Genomic DNA, 21,991 nt, shown 5'->3' with positions numbered 1-21,991 from the left:
ACGATCGGCATCGCCAAGAATTTTCCGATCTTCCACCAGCAGCAATCAACGTTGGCCCAGCCGACTGCTCCGATACCAAATTAATGTAAAATCCAAAGAGTAAACTTTATTCGATTCATCAAAATCTAACTAATACAAGAGAGGGGGGTCTATTTATAGAAAATTACATGAGGGATAGGGTTTAATCTTGAATTTACTAAACTACCCTTATTCCTACTGCATCACATATCTGTAAAAAAATTCTAAAAATTTACTAAACTACCCTTATTCCTACTACATCACATATCCCCACCCGATCTCTCCACCTCTCTAAGTTTCTCTAAGTTTCAATCTGACAGGTCCATGTAGCTTAAGTTTCTATCAGTGTTGGTTTTGCAAATATGCAAATCGTCAGGTATGACGGTCGGAGTAGCCAGAAAGCACCTTTCCAACCAACCGACCAAGCCAACCTTTCTTAAAAAAATGAGAAGATTGTGTGGAGAGCCGAAAATGATGAGCTTGATTTCAACATTGTCTTATAAAAGTCTCTCTATCTAACACTATGGACATGGGAAATCCAAGAAGTCACACAATTTCTTTCACAAAAACTTCTGCCACTTCCTTGAGTGAAAAAGGATAACTCAATGCGATAGTGATTGTACTTGCTCAATCAGTCTTGCTATAACCTAAATAGTGAGTTCCGCACGGATGGATGGAATGAATCAGGAGGGTTTTGAAAGCACTAGCTGTTAGCAAGTTACTCTGATGAATGGAGAAATGAGAATGTTCCTCTAGCTTCGAATCAGCCCCTTTATAATTTCTTTCAACTCAACATACTTATGGACCTCCTTATGCAAAATAGCTACATCAATAATTGAGGAAACAAACAATGCTATACGGTCTACAATTTAAGCCATTTTTGAAAGAGTGTCATTTCCATTAAAATTGCAAAACTGAGTTGAAACAAATTTCAAAATCATAGCCCAATAGCTTGGTTTACCACCTCTGATACTCTGGTTAAACCTCTTGTCGTCTAGTAAATATTTTAAAGCTCGTTAGTCTGTACTGCCTACGAACTTCTGACCAAACAGATAATGTCTCCATTTTTGCATAGCTAGTATGATTGCCATGAGTTCCCACTCGTAAATTGGTTTTGCTTGAGCCTGTAGAGACGAAGTATGATAATAAGCGATTGACGGTGTTCTTACATCAAAAGAACTCCTACCCTCAACCCTAAAGCATCAATTTCAATAATGAATGGAAGATGAAAATCCAACAAGGCCAACATAGATATACCTTCATATTTCAATTTCATCAATTTCAACTTTATGGGCTAATGTGACGAAGCTCTCCTTTCAGAAATTTGATTCGAGAGAAGTCAGCATATACTTCAAGTCAAGCCACTTATTTTTTCTGATCGTTATGTGTTTGCTCAAGTCCAGTGTTTTTTAAAGTTCAAGATGCAATAGTCTTCTAGGGCTTAAGTGCAAGGCACAAAGAAAAAAAAAAAAAAAAGCGCGGGCATTTTTCAGTGAGGCTCACTATATATAAAAGCAATACATCAAGAAGAAAGAGCATAGTTGAAGCGGAAATTTTAAAAAAAGGACCCCTAAATACAAGAAGTTTTGCATTTAGGCTTAGTAAATTTGATTTTTTAATTAATGAAGAAGAAAAACCTTAATTATAACTATATTTTAAAAATAATGAAAAAGTGGCCCAAGGCTTGAAGCCTTGGGGCTTCACTAAAGGTGCGCAGGCGCGCCTTACTTTGTGAGCCTCGTCTTTTCATGGTGAGGTGCCAAACCTGCACTTTAAGCCTAGGCACATGCTCGAGAGGGTTTTTTAAAACACTACTCAAGTCAAAGCCTCATCATGGCGTTTCTTATCATGTACTTTGAGCACTAGACTTATTTATTTTTTCAATAATGACTTGATGCACCAGCTCCGCTTCCAGATTGAAGATTCTGACCATAGGGTCAATGTCTCGAAGCATGTTCAGCTACAAGAACCTGATCTGAAGCACCCTGAGGAATAAAATCAAGATTGACCCCCTACACCCAACCTAGTTTTGGGGCTCAAGTCGAGTCTCCTCGGATCTCTGATAACTTGTAGAAATACAAGTTATTTATGTCACCTTATCTAGATATTGCGGCCAAAAGATAGTAAATATGCGTCGATTGTATGAAAATTAGCTCAGAAATACAATAATTATAAATTATCGCAATTACACCCACTAACATCATAAAGATGGAAGCAGAGGAGATTTCTACTCTGTTTTGCAGGAAACCAAGTCATCGCTTGCGATCAAAACTCAACGAGAAACTGATCAACGCATCTCTGTCACATTGCGCCCGTCAATCAACAATGAAGAGACGATTAACGCAATGACGACGCAATGCGACAATCGATCCAAAGCTGTATTTCAACTGCATGCGGTAATAAAAACAACACCGCATGCGAGCACCCGATCGAATGATGCAGCTGAGCAACGCAAAAGCGGAGGATTGTGACACGTGTACAACTAACAGTTGTGCAGTTTTGACGGTCTGATTGCATAACAGAAGGAATATTTATTCCTCCATCTTCGGAATTTCCATAACAAAAAGTGGGGACCACAAAGCCGGAGTCAAAGATCTTCACCTATAAATTCCCCCATAGACTTCAGAGAAAAATATGCTACTTGATATGGGGCTAATTGATGCTAGATTGTTGAGAAAAAGGCTGAGCTGAGTGTTGAACTGAAGAAATCTGGGAAGAAGAAGAGAGAATGACCACATTGGCCGCTCAGATGGCCGCGGTGACCTCCATCCTCCAATCGATGGCAATTAATCAAGGAGCCATCGCTCAATAATCAGCGCAACCTACTGCACCGGCTCAAGTGGCCACAATAAGTTGCATTAATTGTGGAAGGGCTCACGGAGCTGACATGTGCCCATCGAACCTTCAGCAAGTATGCACCATCCAGAACAATCCCTTCAGCAACACCTATAATCCTGGCTGGAGGAGCCACCCTAGCTTCGGATGGGGAAGTAATCCCAACCAAGGGGGGTCAGTCAACCATCAAGGTGGCAGTAGAGGGAATCCTCCTTTTCACCATAACCAAGGGCAACCAAGGCAATCGCACAACCAGCAACCCTCATCTTCTAAAACCTCTAGAAGCTCATTAGAGACACTGCTGAAACAATATATGGACAAAAATGACGTAGTGATGCAAGCGCAGGCGTCTTCAATTAGGAACTTGGAGATCTAAGTGGGCCAACTGGCATCCGAGCTGAGAAGTAGAGCACCAGGAATGTTGCCCAGCAATTCAGAAGCCTCGGGATCTACTGGAAAGGAGCAATGTCCCTAGGATATTGAGCGGGCAAGCAGGACCGCCTGCAGGGATGTGGATTGCACTCACTCATGGAAACGCATCTTTCGGTCCATATCTCACCACTATGTTTAATGCTTCCCTTAAATTCCTATCTTTTTTAATTCTTGAATGTTGACTTTAATTCCTCATTTAATTCGTTCTTGACTTTATGAATTCAATTATTCATTTATTTCTATTGCATTTGTTTCTGTATCGTCTTTAATTCTTTTAACTTTTCTGTAATTAATGCGTTGGTCTTTAAATAGTGAATGATTGAGTAATAAAGAGAAATTTATTGCCGCAAGTCATAGCAACTTGTGTTGATGAAAATAAAAAAAAAAGAAATTAAAAATAATAAAAAAATAAAACAATTACCAACAAGTATGCAAGGCGATAATGAACGCATCTTGAACCAATGAGATACGCTTTGCGTTCACCCAACTCGACTGTATTGAGTTGAGGGGTGTGTTGCGCGCGTATATGTCCTTTGGCCGTCCTTAGCTAAATGCACTATGTTGAGGTATCCTCCAGAAATGTGTTTGGTTAAGGGGTGTGTTGCGGGGATGTATGCATTGTTGCCCATCCTCTGCAAAGATGCATTTGCGTTGGTGAGCACATTGCGTTAATCTTTATCTTGCGTCCATTCGAATAAAATATTAAAGAAAATTCTTTTTGTAATTTAGGTAGTCCAATCGTTTCATATCCCAAAGCAATGATGATTCTGCAGACGAAAGGACATTTTTCTGAAAATTCATAAATGAGGGAAGTTTGAACGACGGACCTTTTGAGCTTCTCGAGACCTGTCGCCGCAAAAGTCGCGTTGGGCCCACTACGGCCCAACCTATAAATAGGACCCTTTCCCTCGTTGTGAAATCTTTACCTCATTTTGCATTCACAAACCCTAACGCCTACAGCATACGAAGCTCTCTTCTTCCCCAGCATCCCAACGATTTTCCCAGTTCTCCCAAGCTTTTATCCATGGCTGACCAAGCTTCTAACCAATCTACCTCACCCTCAACTCCTAACCAAGTCGATATTCGAGAGGCAACATTTCTGGTTGCCAGTCGCAGGCTCGCTGCCCAAGCCCACACCGTCCCCAGATTCGCCGGGAGAGCCCAAAGAAACCCCTTGGCTGTTAGACCCCCTCTGTTCAAAAAGAGGGAAAGCACTGAAAGTACCCCTGTTCCAACCCCAGCTGTCTCAACCGAGAGCGAGAAGAAAAGACACGATGACACTGAGGTGTTTTGTAACATACTAAGCAATCTGGAGCTAGGAGGTGGATTACCCGAGGCAGGGGTTGTAAATCAACCACTGTCCACGGAGGAGGAGACAGTGGTAATGGCGAAGACAGTGGTGATTGAAGAAGAAACAGGAAGAGGCATTCTAGCCCTAGAGACTCCTGAGGTGACTGCCAACGCAAAAACCTATGACGGACCCTCCAGAATTGCGAAGGAAGCGATTGTAGTGGAGGTGACTAAGGAGGCTGAAGTTGCTGTGGAGATTCCTGAGGTTGCAATGGAGACGCAACCAGAAGTAGCTGAAGGGAAAAAGAAAAACAAAGGGAGAAAGACTGGAGAGGCTGAATCTTCTCATCATCGCAAGGAGAAAAAAAATAAAGAGAAAAAGAATGATGAAGAAGATGAGGAGGCCATGAAGGAAAGGAAGAAGAACGAGAAAGAAGAAAGAAAAATGTGTCGGCGTGAAGAAAGGCGCCTAAGAAAAGAAGAAGCGAAGCAGAGGGCTGCGAGCCTAGAAAAGGATGGAGAATCAACCTCCATGAGGGAGGATGGGGGGGGGGGGGGGGGGGGGAACAGCGCAGTTGATGGAGTTGGCGCAACCCGAGACAACGCAAGTGGTTGAGACCGATGAAGGAGAAGAAGGAGAAGGAACCCCTCTGATGCGACGTTGCAGGGAGAATGTGCCGCAAGGGTCTACTATTGACCCTCAAAGACTAATCATCGCATTAGAAGAAGAAGAAAGAAAAAGAAAAGGAGGAAAAGCAGGAGAAAATGGAGAGGGGGAAGCTCATTATAGCAGAAGGAAACAGAAGAAGACTGAAGTACGAAGAAATGCGTAGTAATAATGAGCTTGCAAGACTCGAAGGGATACGGAGGCGCGAGGAGGAACAGCGTCTGTTGCTGGCCTCCGAGCAATTTGAAGAAGAGTTCGAGAGAGAAGAAAGAGGAGAAGAAGAAGAAGAGAGGAGGAAGAAAGAAGTAGAGGAGAGAAGATTGTCTCTTCTTCTTCCCAGATTTCTTTAGTTCAACACTCAACTCAGCCTTTCTCTCAACAATCTAGCATCAATTAGCCCCTTATCAAGTAGCATATTTTTCTCTAAAATCTATGGGGGTATTTATAGGTGAAGATCTTTGACTCCGGCCTTGTGGTCCTCACTTTTTGTTATGGAAATTCCAAAGATGGAGGAATAAATATTCCTTCTGTTATGTAATCAGACCGTCAAATCTGCACAACCGTTAGTTGTACACGTGTCACAATCCTCCGCTTTTGCGTTGCTCAACTGCCTCATTCAATCGGGTGCTCGCATGCGATGTCGTTTTTATTACCACATGCGGTTGAAGTTCAGCTCTGGATCGACTGTCGCATTGCGCCGTCATTGCATTAATCGTCTCTTCATTGTTGATTGACGAGCGCAATGTGACAGAGATGTGTTGATCACTTAGCCTTGAGCCTTGATCGCAAGCAGTGACTTGGTTTTCTACAAAACAGAGTAGAAATCTCATTTTCTTCTATCTTGATGATGTTTTTTTTTTTTTTTGAAAAGGAAATAAACTTTTTATTAATTCATAAAAAGAAAGTACACGAGATGTGTACTTGAATAGGATCGATACAAGAGACAGGATCAGGAGACGCACCCGGGCATCTCAACTAGGTTAACACCTCCTTAGCGTCCTCATCATATCCATAGAACTTAGACAAAGACGGAAAATATAAAGCTTACAGAACAATGAGAAAACTGAGAAAATGCCCTCTTTTTTATGGCCAAAATACAAACTAAGAGGGAAACAAGAGAATCATAAAATAAATCTAGCTACTTGAGTCTTCAAAATTGGGTAGTGTTGATCCTTCTCCTTGAGCCATATTCAAACTGGGAAGATGAATGCTTGCCAATTCAAACATATGTCTTGAAGTGAGTAGGCTTCAAAGTGCTTTAAAAGAGAACACCATTGAGAAGCATTAAGTTTGGCGGCCTCATAGCGGAAGAACCAAGTGTGTTCTTTATCTTGAAAGATTCTTTGATTTCTTTCGAACCAAATTTCAACTAATATTGCTTTTACTGCATTGCACCAAATCAGATTTGGGGCTTTTTTGAGGATAGGACCAGTGAGTAACTGCTGAACATTCTGTTTACAAGTAAAGTCGAACACCCAACTGATGTTGAATGATTTAAAAAGGACTAACCAACAATTTCTTGCGAAGGAACAGTCAAAGAACAAGTGTTGTAAGTCTTTTCCTGCTGATTTACATAAAACACATTCATTCGAAGAAATAAAATGGGAGGGCAGCTTGTGTTGCAGAACTGATGCACTGTTTAAGGATCCAAACAGCAAGATCCAAATTGTAATGTTCACTCTTCGAAGGCTATTGGTCTTCCACAAAGCTTTTAAAAGGTGGGTGACAATAGGTGAGGCCAAGGCAAGATGGTTAGACAATGATTTTACCGTGAATGAACCACTTGTTTCTAAAGACCAAGATCGAGAGTCAGGTCTGGAAGAAGGCTTTAGGCTGGAAATCAAGGAAAGCAATGTCTGAAATTCATGTATTTCTTCTTCTTTCAAAAGTCTTCTGAAGGGTACAGACCAAGAGAGTGATTGTGAATCCCAATGGTCCATAATAGAACCATTTTGGTTGGAAGCAACTCTAAATAAAGAGGGAAAACTGAGTTTAAGGGGTGAATTACCAGCCCAAGTGTCGTGCCAAAAAGCAAATCTGCTACCATTTCCCAATTTTAGGACAGCCAAGGCTTCTACTTTCAACCAGCTTTTTGATATGTTAATCCAAGGACTTCGGAGGCTACAAAAGGACTTTCCCAAAGTGTGCCAATCACCAAAACTTCTTCCATGAATACTCCTTATTACTTGTGCCATAGAGAAGAATTTTCATGGAAAAAACGCCATCCCCATTTGGCAAGAAGAGCCAAATTTCTGTTTTTTAAACCTCCTAGTGCCAGCCCCCCATCTTCAACTTTTTTTTATACAATCTCCCATTTTACCAAATGATTTAGTTTTCCTCCTTTATGTCCTTCCCAAAAGAAATTTCTCATGATTCTTTCCATTGAAGAAATGACCTTTTCTGGCATTAAGAAAGAAGACATATAATAGGTCGGTAGATTTGAAAGCACTGAGTTGCATAGAGTTGCTCTACCACCTCTTGAGAGGTCGTACCTTCTCCATTTATCGAGTTTACCCTGAAACTTGTCTAACACTGGCTGCCAAAAGTCTAATTTCTTTGGATAACCGCCCAAAGGAAGGCCTAAGTATAAAAAAGGCAGCTGTACAGATTTACAGCCTAACCTTGATGCCACGGCTTCTTACTTGGATTCTTCAATATTAATTCCACATATGGCTGACTTTTCCCCATTTATTTTCTGACCGGAGCACCATTCATATAATGTAAGAGTTTTCCGGAGAATCTCTAACATTTCATCGTCGTTTCTACAAAATAAGAGAGTGTCGTCTGTAAATTGGAGAATTGAGATATGGATATTATCTTTCCTACCACAAAACCTTCATACAAACCTTTTTCATGAATTCTTTTGATCAAGGCTGAAAGTACTTCACTAATTAAAAGGAAAAGAAAAGGAGAAAGGGGACTTCTTGTCTAATTCCTCTTGATGCCAATATTCCATTAATGAATATGGAGAATTTAGGATTAGATATACAGACCATAATCCAAGATATCCATTTTGAGTGGAAGCCTTTTTCATGGAGTACTTTTTCAAGAAACTCCCAGTCAACTCTATCAAAGGCTTTTTCCAAATCAAGCTTTAGTATCCAACCTTGCTTCTTTTTAGCTCTATACTCCTCAACGGCCTCGTTGGCTATAAGAATTGGGTCCAGGATTTGTCTTCCTTCGATAAAGGCGCTTTGAGTGGAATTTATTAAACATGGCATGATCACCTTGAGCCTTTCCACAAGCACCTTAGCTATTATCTGATAAATGATAGTAGAAAGGCTTATAGGTCGAAAGTCTCTTATCCTTACTGTTTCCTCCTTCTTTTGAATTAAACAAATGAAATTCTCCTTAATACAAGAGTTGAGTTTACCATTGAGATAAAATTCCTCGAAGACATCTCTAAAACCATCCTTCAACAAATTCCAGAAATGCAGAACAAACTCTACTATGAAGCCATCTGGTCCAGGAGCCTTGTTTTTACCTAAGGCTTGAATAGCACTTTTAATTTCTGCTATGTTGAATCTTGTAATCAAATGAGTGTTATCTTCAGTTGAGACTTTTGACCAAGCCAAATTTAAAGGAACTGAACGAGTACCTGAGTCCTTTGTGTATAAATTGGAGAAGAAATCCAATATAATAGTTTCAATCTCTCTTAAAGATTTGGTTGGCAATCCTTGGTCGTTGAATAGTTCAGCAATAAGATTCTTCCTTTTTTTAGCTGCAAGGAAACGATGAAAAAAGGAATTATTCTCATCACCCAAAAGAAGCCAATTCAGTTTGCTTTTTTGGATTAGGTCTCTTTCTTCTATTTGGTAAAGAGATATTAGGTCAGCCTTTAAGGATAATCTCATATCTTCTTCTACTGAAAAGTTCTCAAAGCTGTCGGCTTGGAGGTATCTTTCACTGATTTCTTTCAGCAAGGTTTCTTCTCTGATTTTCTGTGATTTTTCATGCTCTGTCAGCCACTTTTTAACACTCTGTTTTACTCTTCTTAGTCTGGAATATAAAGCAAACCCAGCCCAATCTTGCTGCCCTTTTATCAACAAAGAATTTTCAATTATCCAACAGCATTCCTTATTTTTTAGCCAACTATTGCAGAATCTAAAAGGGGAAGGACCCCACTCAAATGCACCAGCTTCAAAAATAAGGGGAAAATGATCGGAAGTGGTTCGAGCTCTTGAGGTATGGTGTTGAAGGGGTGTAACTTGTGTAGGGCTGACTGAAGAGGGATCGACTGCAGAGATGGCTTCAAAATCGAATTTCTTTGCTGAAATTTCCCCTGTTGTAACTGCTTTTTTGAGGTTTAAATTGTCAAATGAAGGAGAGAGAGTGTAACGGCTCCTATTAAATGAGGGAGAGCCGTTTTTTTTTTTACTTTTCTATTGAACAAGAGGGGGATTCAATGTGTATTAATTCCATAGGTTCCTTCTCTTTCCTCAATAAATGTGGCTGTTCAGATTCTTTATCTACCATTTCGCCAACCGGCTGTTTTAAGGATTTTTTTTGCTGTAAAAAGGGAGTGAACTCTTCTACTTCCTCTGACAAATTCGGAATCTTCTGAAAAGGGAGAGGAAAAGACTTCTCACTCTTAAGCCGAGGTGACTTTTGGCCTTCTTCTTGATAATTTCCTTCGCGGGTTTTTGAAATATTTAAAACTTCTTTAAGGTTTTGAAGTGTCTCTTCGAATTCTTCTACTATTTTCTTGCAAAATGAGTGTGGCTGGTGATTCAAAGTTTGTTGAACGGGGCTCCTTAATAACGCTGCACATGGATTTCTTGCAAAATTCGGCTTAGAGTCTGAGGAAAGAAGAAAGGACCAATCTGATCCAAGCTCTTCAAATTCTGCCCCTTCATCTTTCATGGCTTGCTGAACTCGATAAATATCAATTGGATTGGATAACTGGTTGAGAAGATCTCCTTTGCGATGTTTGACAGGCTCATCACATTGTATATCCCCAAAATTTAGAAAAATGTTTCCATGCTTTTCATCTTTTATTTCTATGGTTGCTAGTATGAAACCACAACTATTCCTTCTTACTTTAATTCTTGCTTCAGCACAATTGATGAAATTAAGAGTATCACTTGCTACACTTTCAAGTCCTCCGAAATATACTCCTATAGCTTCAAATGTGGCTATGCACCAATAATCCAAAGGTAGGTTGTTTATTGAGATCCAACCCCCAAATCAAGGCCCTATTGATTGCCATTTTCCAGGTGCTTCAATTAGATCTCCTAGCTTCCCTTGGCTTAGCTTGATTAAGACTTTGTCTTCAAACAGAGGATTGATGATAACCGGTGTATGGAAGACTTGTTTCAGGTTTTCTTCTATTTCCTTCCACTCATTAAAAGCAAAGAGTTTGGAGATCCAAAGCTGGTTAAAGTCTTCTTTGAATACCTCTTGGTTTTTCTGGACCCAAAAAGTTTGCTTGAGATGCTTCAGCTTCGAGTTTGAGGTAGGCTGCAGGGTATGCCTTCCGTTTTTTCTTCTATAACTGGTTTCTTTTTTCATGGATCTTCTTTCAGTCCATTGATGTTGAGATTTTTTATTACTAACCTCTGAAACAGGGGGTGCAACCTGAGAAGGGTCAAAAGAGGGCAAGGAGGTTAAGAATTCACTTACCATATCGCTGAAGTCTTGCCATCCAGTTGTACCATTGCAATAAGAGATGTGTATGTTTTTTCTACCTCCTGTCCATGGCCAGACCGCGCATTCCACGAACCATCCACTGTTATCATTAAATTTGGAGAGACGGATGACATTCTGATCCACTCTTTCCTTTAGAAGGAAGAATTCAAACGTTGGTCCATTCAGCAGCTGCTTTAGTCCTTCATTTAGCCATTGTAACAATGGAGAAGAGAATAGTATCTTTTGTCTTTTTTCCATATCTTCCATGTATACTCCATTGAGCACTTTCCACATACAGAAAAAGTGTTCTCCTATTTTGCAACTTTTTATTTCCATGAGGTCTGAATCGGGGGTAAGAAACTTTTTGGAGGGCACGGGAAAATAGATAGAGCAAGGAAAAGAAGAGGCAAAGTGACTGATCGGAGAGGCTTTGCATCGGTGAGGGAGGAGGAGGGTGGGGGGATTAGGATCGGTGAGGGAGAAGGCTAGGGAGGGAAGGACGAGGGGGGAGGAGAGAGGGGAGAGCATTTTTTGAGGATTAACATAAAGACCCAGCTAAATCTATCAAGAAAACTTTTACGCATTGCACTTTGATGTACACAATGTTTTCCATCTTGTGGGTGTAATTGCAATAATTTATAATTATTGTATTTCTGAGCTAATTTTCATACAATCGACGCATATTTACTATCTTTTGGCCGCAATATCTAGATAAGGTGGCATAAATAACTTGTATTTCTACAAGTTATCAATCTCACATCAGAAACAGCTCTCTCAATGTCTGTTCTCGCGAACCACGGGAGCGCCAGGAGCCTAGAGGAGCAAAGCTCATTTTCGGGTAAAGCGGCACATAAAAAAGTCTGTTTCAAAAGAATGGGCCAACACATGTAAGTGACCATCATCTATTCAAAGTTATAAAAGTTATCATGACACAATAAGTCCAGCCGAAAGAATCTTTATGGAGCATTTGATTTAATGGTGTTGCTATTGTCCCATAATCTTTCTCAAATCTCTGATAGTAATATGTTACACCAAGTTTCATAATCTGTCACTGATCCAACACTAAAAAATCTACACAAAACCTCCACCCTCCATCCTTTTTTCAACTAACTACTCAATTTCTTTCTTTTACGTATGGGAATACTAAAATGGCATCACATTCACTAGGCTGACCCTCATTTTGGAGGGAGTTGCGTGGGCCATTCAAAAACTGAACCAAACTCTTCCAACAACATTCGAATTTTGAACACAACAATCGTTGCTTGTTTGACTCTTTTTGTTTAATTGAATTCCTTGTTCCACCACTATCACTATTGCAATTCAATCAAGAATTCCTCATCCTCCTCAGACTACGTTCTAGCCAACATCTTCAAGGATACCTCAACTTCAGTAAGTGTGGGGTCACTTTTAATGGTAACAATATTCACCCCTGAATAAACATCATAGTGAATCAATCCAATCAATGCCCATTTTCCCCAACCATTGCATTCCAAGAATAACATCAACATTGCCCAATTGAAGAGGTAAGAAATTCTCTTTAACTAACCATTCAAGAAGTCCCACCATTATGGCTTTGCAAACTCTTTTTCCCCTGATTGCCTAACCCACAATTACTCCGTAGTTGGATGTTTTGGTGATTGGCAGATCAAGGTCTTCAACTAAACACTGATGGCAAAATTACCTCTTTTCTTCCAACTTCCCATTTGACCTTCATTGTTCCTAGGGCTGAAAACCCTAATACAACTCATAATGCCAACTCAGCAACATCATCAACCTCCAAGGCTTTAGTTTCCAATTGTTGCTAATCTAAACTTTCTACTTCAAACTCAATTTTGTCTACGTCATGGACAACCATTACCCTTAATTCAAAACTTTCTGATTCTTACAATTGTGAACTATGAAAAATTTCTCATTGCACCAAAAACATAAGCCCTTCTCTCACTTTGACTAATATTCAATGCTAGACAACCTTCATTGTTGCATCCTTTTGTGGTTCCAGGACAATAGGTTTTGATACCCAATTTGTTTGATTAGGGTTAGGAGAATGGATGGTCTATTAAACAGTACTCTGGCCCACTCCAGTAGTTAGACTCATGGACCCCAAATCCACCAAGGCCAATTTCACTAACAAATCCCTATCCTCTATCAACTAGGCCTGTTTTATAACTTTCTCTAGCCCAACCAGCTAACGTATGATCACCTCTGCCTTGAGCGTCGGACACAAACCTTTAAGGAAGGTGTTCTCCAAAACATCCTCTTCAAGATGTGGAAACGAGGATGAACAAACTTCTAAAACATGTTGAAACTCGACCAACGACATTTCTTGTTTTATCAAGAAGAATCAAACACATAAACTTCCATCCTGAGTCCGTCGAAACAATTTAAATAGCAAGTCTTCACATCTGCCCAGGTTTCAATCTTCCTTCGCTTAATCACCCAACGAAACCATGTCTACCGCATCCTTCTCAAAACTGATCACCAACACCTTGATCTTCTCTATATCCGTCAATTCATGTATTTTGAAGTATCTTTTGGCCCTTCAAAGCCATGAATTTGGATCTATTTTCGAGAACACAAGCATTTCCAATTTCTTGAACTAGCTTCGACCACTTTGACCACTAGACTCACTAGGTTGTAATGATTTTCCTTCAGTATTTTAAGGCTTCCGCCTCATACCAAACTCATCAAAGATAACCAATGTCTCTCTCACCTTGTTCTAAGAGATCTGCCTCACCTCCATAGTTAACTTCTCCAAACATTTATTCAAACTCAACAATAGTTCCTTAATGCAAGAAACTTCTTTCCTCATGCTATTTTTGTGCCATAGTATGTGTCTTTCCCACAATTTAACGTGCTCTGATACCAGTTTTAAGATATCACTTGAAAATTAACCAAGAATCTTCCCAAAAAAACAAGAGAAATATTGTCATATTGAATTTATGGATTTCAGAGTTTCATAATATAATTTCATCAATTACAGAGAAATGCCAAAGAAAACAATAACATGAAGAAAGAACAAGATAAGTCGATTGTTCGAGAAAATTGGAACCCACCTCCTCAAGCACTCGGCTGCTACAACTTTTCCTTCTTTAGAAATCACAAACCCCTACGTAAACCTCTCTCAATGGTCCTCACGTCTCAAATGAGCCACACACAACATTTCAAACCAGCTACATTGTGTGGATACCTTTTTTGCATCTCCCTAAATATGTTGGAGTGATTGGAGACCTTACAAAAACCTACCACTTCCAACATCTTTCTATCAGGTAGAGGAGGACGTTGAAAACCTAAAGAAATTGAAGAAGGGTGATGTATTTCCTGAAAACAGAGGGTTGTTTCTTGAAAAACAGAGGGTTCTTCTTGACTTTTCTTGCTTGTCTTGTGTGGATTCTTCAGGTTTTTGTTTTAAATTTCAGGACATTTGTTGGTAATCTTGTTTCTTGGAAATCTTGGGTGTACTCTTGATTCTTGAAATAAGGTTGTCGTTGGTAACTCTTAGTTTATGTTGTAAAAGGGGTTTAGTATTTAAATTAAACTCTCTCTATATTTAATACAACTTTGAAGCATTTTTTTTTCAGAATTGAGTTCCATCACTTTGCACATCAAGTTTTGGTATCAGAGCCCTCAATTGTGGGAACTCTATGGCTAGCAAGAACGCAACACTCAAAAGGGAAGGGTGTCATCCCCAACCCGAGGACGTCGAGCCTCTAACCCCTAAGCCTTCTACTACCCAATTGATGATTGTAGAAGAATCTCTAGGAGAAATGAAGATCGGCATGACAGAAATTACTTGAGCGATTGAAAGGTTGTCAAGGCAAATGGAAGAGGTGTTGGCTACCCTTCCTCCACGACGACCTGGAAACAAAGGAGGAGAGAGACAGAGAAGGAATTGACAGACCACCAAGACAAGAATCTGAGAGTGAATCCGATTCTTCAACAAGAAGCCGAGTTGCTCCAAGATTCCAAGAAGTTAACCAAGAAGATCAAGAAAGTGAGTTTACTTCTTCCGAGAGTGGAATTCCTAGACTAAACCAACCAAGAAGACGAAAATTTCAAAGACATTATAGTCAAGAACAGCCCTCTATTTTCAAGAAATACAGCCATCTGTTTTCAAGAAATACATCAAAGGGCCTGGGAAGGCAACACCAGGTCCACAGTCCACAGGAAGTAAGCTATACATCAATACAAAAACTTTCCAACCATGGTTTGTGTGCACTTTGTTCTTCCAAAGTTTTTGTATCTCTTAATTGAGATCTATGAAAGAACGCTATATTTCTTTTTCTTTTTCTTTTTCTTTTTCTTTTTTTTTTCTTTTTCTTTTTCTTTTTCTTTTTCTTTTTCTTTTGGTAGTTTCACTTCATATAAATTTTGGAATGAGCAAAATTCTTTAAATCTTCAAAAAAAAAATAATCTAACATGGTCATGGTAAAACCAAAAGGACATAGACAAAAATCTATAAGCATGTGTATTAGATGAAACTTACCGTCATGTAAATGGGTCCATTATAGCCACAAACTTCAGTGAAGTATGGAAGAGCACCTATATGGTCCAAGTGACTGCAAAATAGCAGAGAAAAGAGATAAAAACACAGCATTGTAAGGAATGTAACAGACATTTATCAATCACTACAAAATAATAATAATAACAATAACAACAACAACAATAACAACATACAAATGTGTGATGATGATACAAGAGAGAGCAGTATTATAGTCACAAGAAGCAGGTATGCGAGAGAAATCAGGATATTGATGATGATCAACATAGCCCAAATGCATTCCACAATCAAACATAATTCGCTTTCCATTGATTGTGACGACCACACAACTCTTCCCAACTTCTTGCCCAGCACCTAAAAGATAAAGATTAAGATCAAACTCAGAAAAGATAATTAAATAAAGAATACATATGGAAAAACTAGGGGAATACCAAGAACGAGGCAATCGATGGCCATTGCAATAGCCCTTCAACTCGGACAAACTTCTACACAATGCTAGCCCTCACCGACCCCAGAGAGAGAGAAGGCAACTAGGAGGCGAGAGCGAAAAGAAAGGACTGCAGTTCTGGTGGAGAGCAACAATGACTGCAACACTGAGCTAAGCAAGACAAAAGCAAGCAGTGAAATTAACTGAAAAAGAAGAAGAGCCACGTGACAATTGAAGAGTGAGAGAAAGATTAGCCACTAGTTAGCATGAATATAACATTTCTGGATTTTTTTTCATTTTTTGGAAATGGTGGTCAGTAACTACATAATGAAGTACGGGTAGATATAACACCCCGAGCTCCATGCATGATTAATTTATATTTTTTTCTCAATCGTTGAATTATTTTTCCAATTAATTTTATAGGTATGAATCCTTAATTGATTAAAATAATAAATATGGCTAATTAAACAAGAAATTGGAAGAAATGACTAACTTTATTGTAACAGCCCGTCAATATAGTTATTAAAACAATAATGCAGAAACATAACCATTATAAACTTTTACAACTTACAAAAATTAGAGGAAGCAAATTATTACAAACAATTTCTAGGTCAAACTATCAAATTCTAAGATAAACATCCCTTGATATATAAAGAATTGCACTCCGGCCAAGTGTGGGTGTTGAACACATGTCAAACACCGACACACCTCCGGCACGTGTCCAACACGCCAGCTAGTGTGTATTATTTTTTTATTTTTTTATTTCCAACACGTTAAGACACACCTAGGACACATTAGAACACGCCCAGAACACATCAAGACATGCTAAGGACGCGTGAGGACACAACTAAGGCACGCCATCTAAAAAATTTTTAAAAAATAGAAACAAGACCCACTATTGGCAGCCATTTAAGAGACATTTTAAGCCCATTAAAATTAACTGATAGCCCTTGAAAAAAAATAATAATAATTTTTAAAAAAATCTAGGGTTTTTACACACTTTGTAGTTTGTTTGTCCACACTAAAACACTTCACCCTCAAGACATAAGTCAAGTCCACAATATGCTTTTTTCACAAAAAAATAAATAAATAAATAAAAACCAATTCTTCTTTCTAACTGTATCGACGTTGGCAACTTTTCACTTCCTTTTTTTTCTTTTCCATTTCTATTATTTTTCCTTCAGTTTTTATCTTTACTCTTTTCCATTTATGTTTTTTCTTTCTTTTGCAAAATATATGCGTGCATGTTTCACAATATGTCAAAATATGCACAAATATATTTACTTTTGTAAAGGTAAAAATAAAAATAAAGTGTCCCCAACATGTTTTGTCCTAGTTTTGTGAAAATTGATATGTCGATGTGTCGGTGTGGTGTCATATTCGTGTCACGTGTCAGAGTCTGTGCTTCTTAGCTGTTGATGTCCTAAACCGAAACACCAAACTTCACTACACCCCAAATTATCACCTAATTTGTCACCTAAAACATTTTGAAAACAAAGATGAGTACAAAAAAAATATTCAATAAACAATTTCCATATCAAGCTTTGAAATTCATTTTCTTTAAAGATTTTCGTAAATAAAAATATAAATCATTGCAAAACTTTCGGTCAAAATTTTTCTACAAAGGATACTTTCGAAATCAAAATCTTTCGAGCAAATAAGCTTCCAAAACTAAATGTTTCAAACAGAAACTTTCAAATAGTCTTTTAGCAAAACCAATACGTTCGAATAAACTTTCAATAGCTTTAATACAGAATAGGAAAGATGCATAACTGAAGTAGCCCAGCACATGTGGTTACACATCAATAACACCGGTCATTCATTCATTTAGTCAAAGATGTTGATCGACAATTGACTAGTATAACAATCAATTACTTAAGTGTGAGGTCATATGAGTAGCACACATATGAATCTTATTCCAAAGCAATGTCGAACCACTATAAAATGCTTTCTCAAAAGTCACAAGTAAGATTCAATCATTTCGTTTATCGTTGATTCCACATTTAGCTACAACCACATAAGCATACAATCTCAAAACAAAACTCGGCATATATATCTGGATAGCCCTATTGAATCGTTCATTAAGCATTTGAAACAAAACATGTAGTTTCAAATACCAATCTCAGCAAAAGAAATCATCAAATCAGACCTTTCAATAATTTTCCAATTTGCAGATGACGCCGTCTTATTTTGTAGATATGATGATGGAATGTTAGAGACTCTTCGAAAAACTCTTGCATTATTCAAATGTCGCTCCGGTCAGAAAATAAATTGGGAAAAATCAGCCATTTTTTAAATCAATATTGAAGATTCCAAGCAAGAAGTTGTGGCCTCAAGGTTAGGTTGTAAAACTTTGCAGCTTCCTTTTTTGTATCTAGGTCTTCCATTGGGTGGATATCCATAAAGAGTAGACGTTTGGCAGCCGGTGATTCATAAACTTCAGAGTAAACTTGACAAATGGAGAAGATATAACCTTTCAAGAGGTGGTAGGGCAATGTTATGCAATTCAGTTCTCTCAAATTTACCAACCTATTATATGTCTTCCTCCTTAATGCCAGAAAAGGTTATTTCCTCTATAGAAAGAATTATGAGAAATTTCTTTTGGGAAGGACATAAAGGAGGGAAGCTAAATCATTTGGTAAAATGGGAAGTTGTCTCTAAAAAAGTAGAAGATGGTGGTCTGGCTCTAGGAGGATTAAAAAGAAGAAACTTGGCTCTTCTAGCCAAATGGGGGTGGCGCTTTATGCAAGAGAACTCCTCTCTTTGGAGACAAGTTATAAAGAGTATTCATGGCAGAAATTTTGGTGAATGGCACACTTCTGGGAAGACAATTTGCAGCCTTCGTAGCCCTTGGATCAGCATCTCAAAAACTTGGTTGAAAGTAGACTCATGGGCTATCTTCAAACTGGGAAATTGAAGCAGAATAGCTTTCTGGCATGACACTTGGACTGGTAATACTCCCCTCAAAAACAGTTTTCCCTCCTTGTTCAGAATTGCTTCCAACCAAAATGGATCTATATTGGATCATTGGGATTCTCAAACCCTTTCATGGTCTCTACCCTTTAGAAGACTCTTAAAAGAAGAAGAAATATCATATTTTCAAAATTTGCTCTTCTTGATATCCAACATGAAGCCTTCAAACAGATCCGACTCTCGAACTTGGTCCTTAGAAGCCAATGGTTCATTCATGGTAAAATCATTTTCTAACCATCTTGCTTTGGCCCCACCTCTTGACATTTGCCTACTAAAAGCTCTATGGAAGACCAATAGTCCTCGAAGAGTGAATATTACAGTATGGATCATGCTTTTTGGAGCCCTAAACTACGCCTCAGTTTTGCAACACAAGCTGCCTTCCCATTTTCTTTCTCCTAATTAGTGTGTCTTATGTAAGTCAGAAGGAGAAGAGCTGCAACATTTTTTTTTGGCCAGAAATTGTTGGACAACCCTCTTTACAACTTTCAACATCAGCTGGGCTTTCGACAACATCTTTAGAAATAATGTACAGCAGTTGCTCATAGGTCCTATCCTCAGAAAAACCTCGAATCTGATTTGGTGCAATGCTGTAAAAGCATTACTAGTTGAAATTTGGTTTGAAAAAAATCAAAGAGTCTTCCAAGATAGAGAACACCCTTGGTTCACCCGCTACGAGGCTACTAAACTTAATGCTTCTCAATGGTGTTCTCTTTCTAAGCATTTCGTAGCATACTCTCTCCAAGACATCTGTCTAAATTGGTAAGCCTTCATCCTCCCGGATTGATTGTTTTTTAAAGAGAAGGGGCACTACTCTCCAACCAAGAAGATTCAAGTAGTATAGACTTATGTTCATGTTTTTCCTTTTGTTTTGTATTATGTTTCTCAAAAGAGGATGGTTTTCTTTGTATTCAATCTTTTTGTAAGTTCTTTCCTTTCCGTTATGTTTGAGTTTTTATGGATGTGATGAGGATGCTAAGGGGGTGTCAACCTAGTTGAGAAGCCCGGATGCGTCTCCTAATCCCGTGTCATGTATCGTTCTCTTTTAAATACACATCTCTTGTACTTTCTTTTTATGCATTAATAAAAAGACTGGTTTCCTTTTCAAAAAAAATAATTTTCTGAAGTAACCCATTACAAAAACACTTTCAATTTGAAATCAAAGAAAACACTTGCAACTAAAATTCAAAACAATCACATACTTTCATTTGACAAAATCAATTAAAAATATACAAAATGTTTTCTTTCAATTCTCAAATCACATAAAACATACTTTGAACATCCAAAACACACTTTCAACCATTTATCAAATCACAACAATTAAGACATATTCTTATCAAAAATTTATATCATGGAATGGATGTGGAAACTACTTACCTTGATCAACAACCTACAGTTTTCAATCCGAAAATCCACTTCCTTCAACAAATATCAACTTTTAGAAGCCTAAAAAATAAATACAATGTCCATATGTTAGAACCATAGTACTACATTTTCGTCGACATGTTGATACTTTCATCGATATTTCCACAGATCCATGGATTTGACATCGACATAATAGATGCATTGATACTTCTATTGCGTCATAGAAAAATCCACACAAAAAAGAAAAATAAGCAACAAAATGTCACTAATGTAAATATAATATAAAGAATAGACATGTTAACTTGTTTAAAAATCATAAAATATTTATTTACTAATTTAAATTCATTACTTGGATTTTTTGTTTTATAAATTTTCCAAAAATATTCATTGAAATCAACATTTCATTGTTTTTTTATAGAAACAACTACTTTCATTGAAAAAGAATGAAAGTATAAAGCAGCATACAAAAAACTAAGCCTACAAAAACCCCACTAAAGAAAGGGTTTCTAACTAGGTAAAATAATGCCTAGGGTGTAATTACAAAAATCCTTTGAAACCGAAAAACTGTGAGACATCACCAAAGACCAAACCTCACTACGGTCACTCTACACACCCCTAAACTATTGTTGTTTTATCGATATTTCCGTAAAATCAAGATCTCGATAGTTATGTCGACATTAACATTTTAAACCTTGTTTAGAACTCAGTTCGAAAACCTTGGTCGACAGTAATGTTCAAGAGGAACATTCTGATCCCAAAATCCACCAATCGATCACTCAGAATTCGTCCAAAACCACACCCAACAAACTTTCACAAGTCAAAAACTGCTCTAACATACTTTAGTCAAGTCTGAACTAGTCCATATGTTCAGACTTGCTGAACCTTAATCGAACACTGAGAAATTTATCCAAAGATAACAACAAAAAAGTTACAAGCCAGAGTAATATCTGAATACTTAAATTCAATTCAAAAAGGAAATTAAAGCAATGATCCTTACCGAAACATACCGAAAGGCCCCGAACCATGCTGGTTGGTTTCCTAAAGCATTCCAAATTGCAGATGTAGACCTTAAACGTTATGGGCACTAATTTGAAGCCAATCGGAGTGTGGCCGTGTGGGTAACAATCCAAAGCTTACCCCCCACCCAAAACACTGCTGCCAACTTGTTCACGCTGGAGTCTCAAACTGAGAAGAAACGACGCTCCAAAAGCCTAGGCGAAGCTGTTCAGAGTTGTACTCACAATGCAAGTTAGATTCGTGGGTGAACGTAGACCGTCGTCGACAAGAAAGCTGGACGTTCTCGTGGGTGTGGGCTCCAGTCGTCGCTGCCTTACGCCTGTGGCTGCTGGAGAATCGCCGGAGACGAAGACTGACTTCAAATAAGTAAATGTATATATATATTACCTATTCCTTTTTAAATTCTCAAAATTCCAAAATAAAATCCCAAATACTTGCATGCTCTAATTCTAGAGGCCTGAGATCAAAGCTTAATATATTCATTGTGTTTCAAACTCGATGGTCGATCTCACCGAGGATCTACACCAAGATCGAAAGCAGTTAACTCTTTATTTTGTTCAAATTTTGTGGTTGTCTTTGGTCTCGAGTTTAGTTCCTGTTTTTAACTGTCTTGTAGATGGCAATGATACCCAAGTTTTGTGAAGATGACTATTTCCCTACTTTCCTACTGCCCTAACTTGTTGTTCCCATCTTGGGAAAATAATTTCGATAATTAAGGATAAGTTAACATCCATTAAGTTACAAATGTCTAGGCAAACATGTTAGTTTTTGGACATTTTTTGGATTCCAAGTTGATTTTTAATGGGTTTTTATGTCATTATATTCTGTTGAAGGAGGTGAACGA

At 38.3% G+C, this 21,991-nt stretch overlaps 1 protein-coding gene across 11 annotated transcripts in view; it reads right to left on the bottom strand.

The window, feature by feature from the left end:
* LOC120088145 (cleavage and polyadenylation specificity factor subunit 3-II) overlaps positions 1–21,779 on the bottom strand; it is a 61,111-nt gene extending 39,332 nt beyond the window's left edge. For 4 of the 11 annotated variants that reach the window (XM_039045235.2, XM_090305975.1, XM_090305974.1 and 1 more), the window contains exons 1-5: positions 21,128–21,779; positions 20,143–20,211; positions 15,800–15,966; positions 15,545–15,722; positions 15,354–15,426 (exon numbers count right to left, since the gene is read on the bottom strand). In XM_039045235.2, the coding sequence (XP_038901163.1) occupies positions 15,354–15,426; positions 15,545–15,722; positions 15,800–15,824 (276 nt within the window). In that variant the 5' untranslated portion in view covers positions 15,825–15,966; positions 20,143–20,211; positions 21,128–21,779. The remainder of the gene's footprint in view (positions 1–15,353; positions 15,427–15,544; positions 15,723–15,799; positions 15,967–20,142; positions 20,212–21,127) is intronic. The other 7 variants (XM_039045234.2, XM_039045245.2, XM_039045238.2 and 4 more) reach the window with 6 other exon arrangements.
* Between the last annotated feature and the right edge of the window lie 212 nt (positions 21,780–21,991).

This window comes from Benincasa hispida, chromosome 10, assembly GCF_027475165.1.
Source record: "Benincasa hispida cultivar pf3 chromosome 10, pf3_genome.v1.1, whole genome shotgun sequence".
NCBI classification, from domain to species: domain Eukaryota; kingdom Viridiplantae; phylum Streptophyta; class Magnoliopsida; order Cucurbitales; family Cucurbitaceae; genus Benincasa; species Benincasa hispida.
This window is presented reverse-complemented; position numbering and strand designations above follow the sequence as displayed.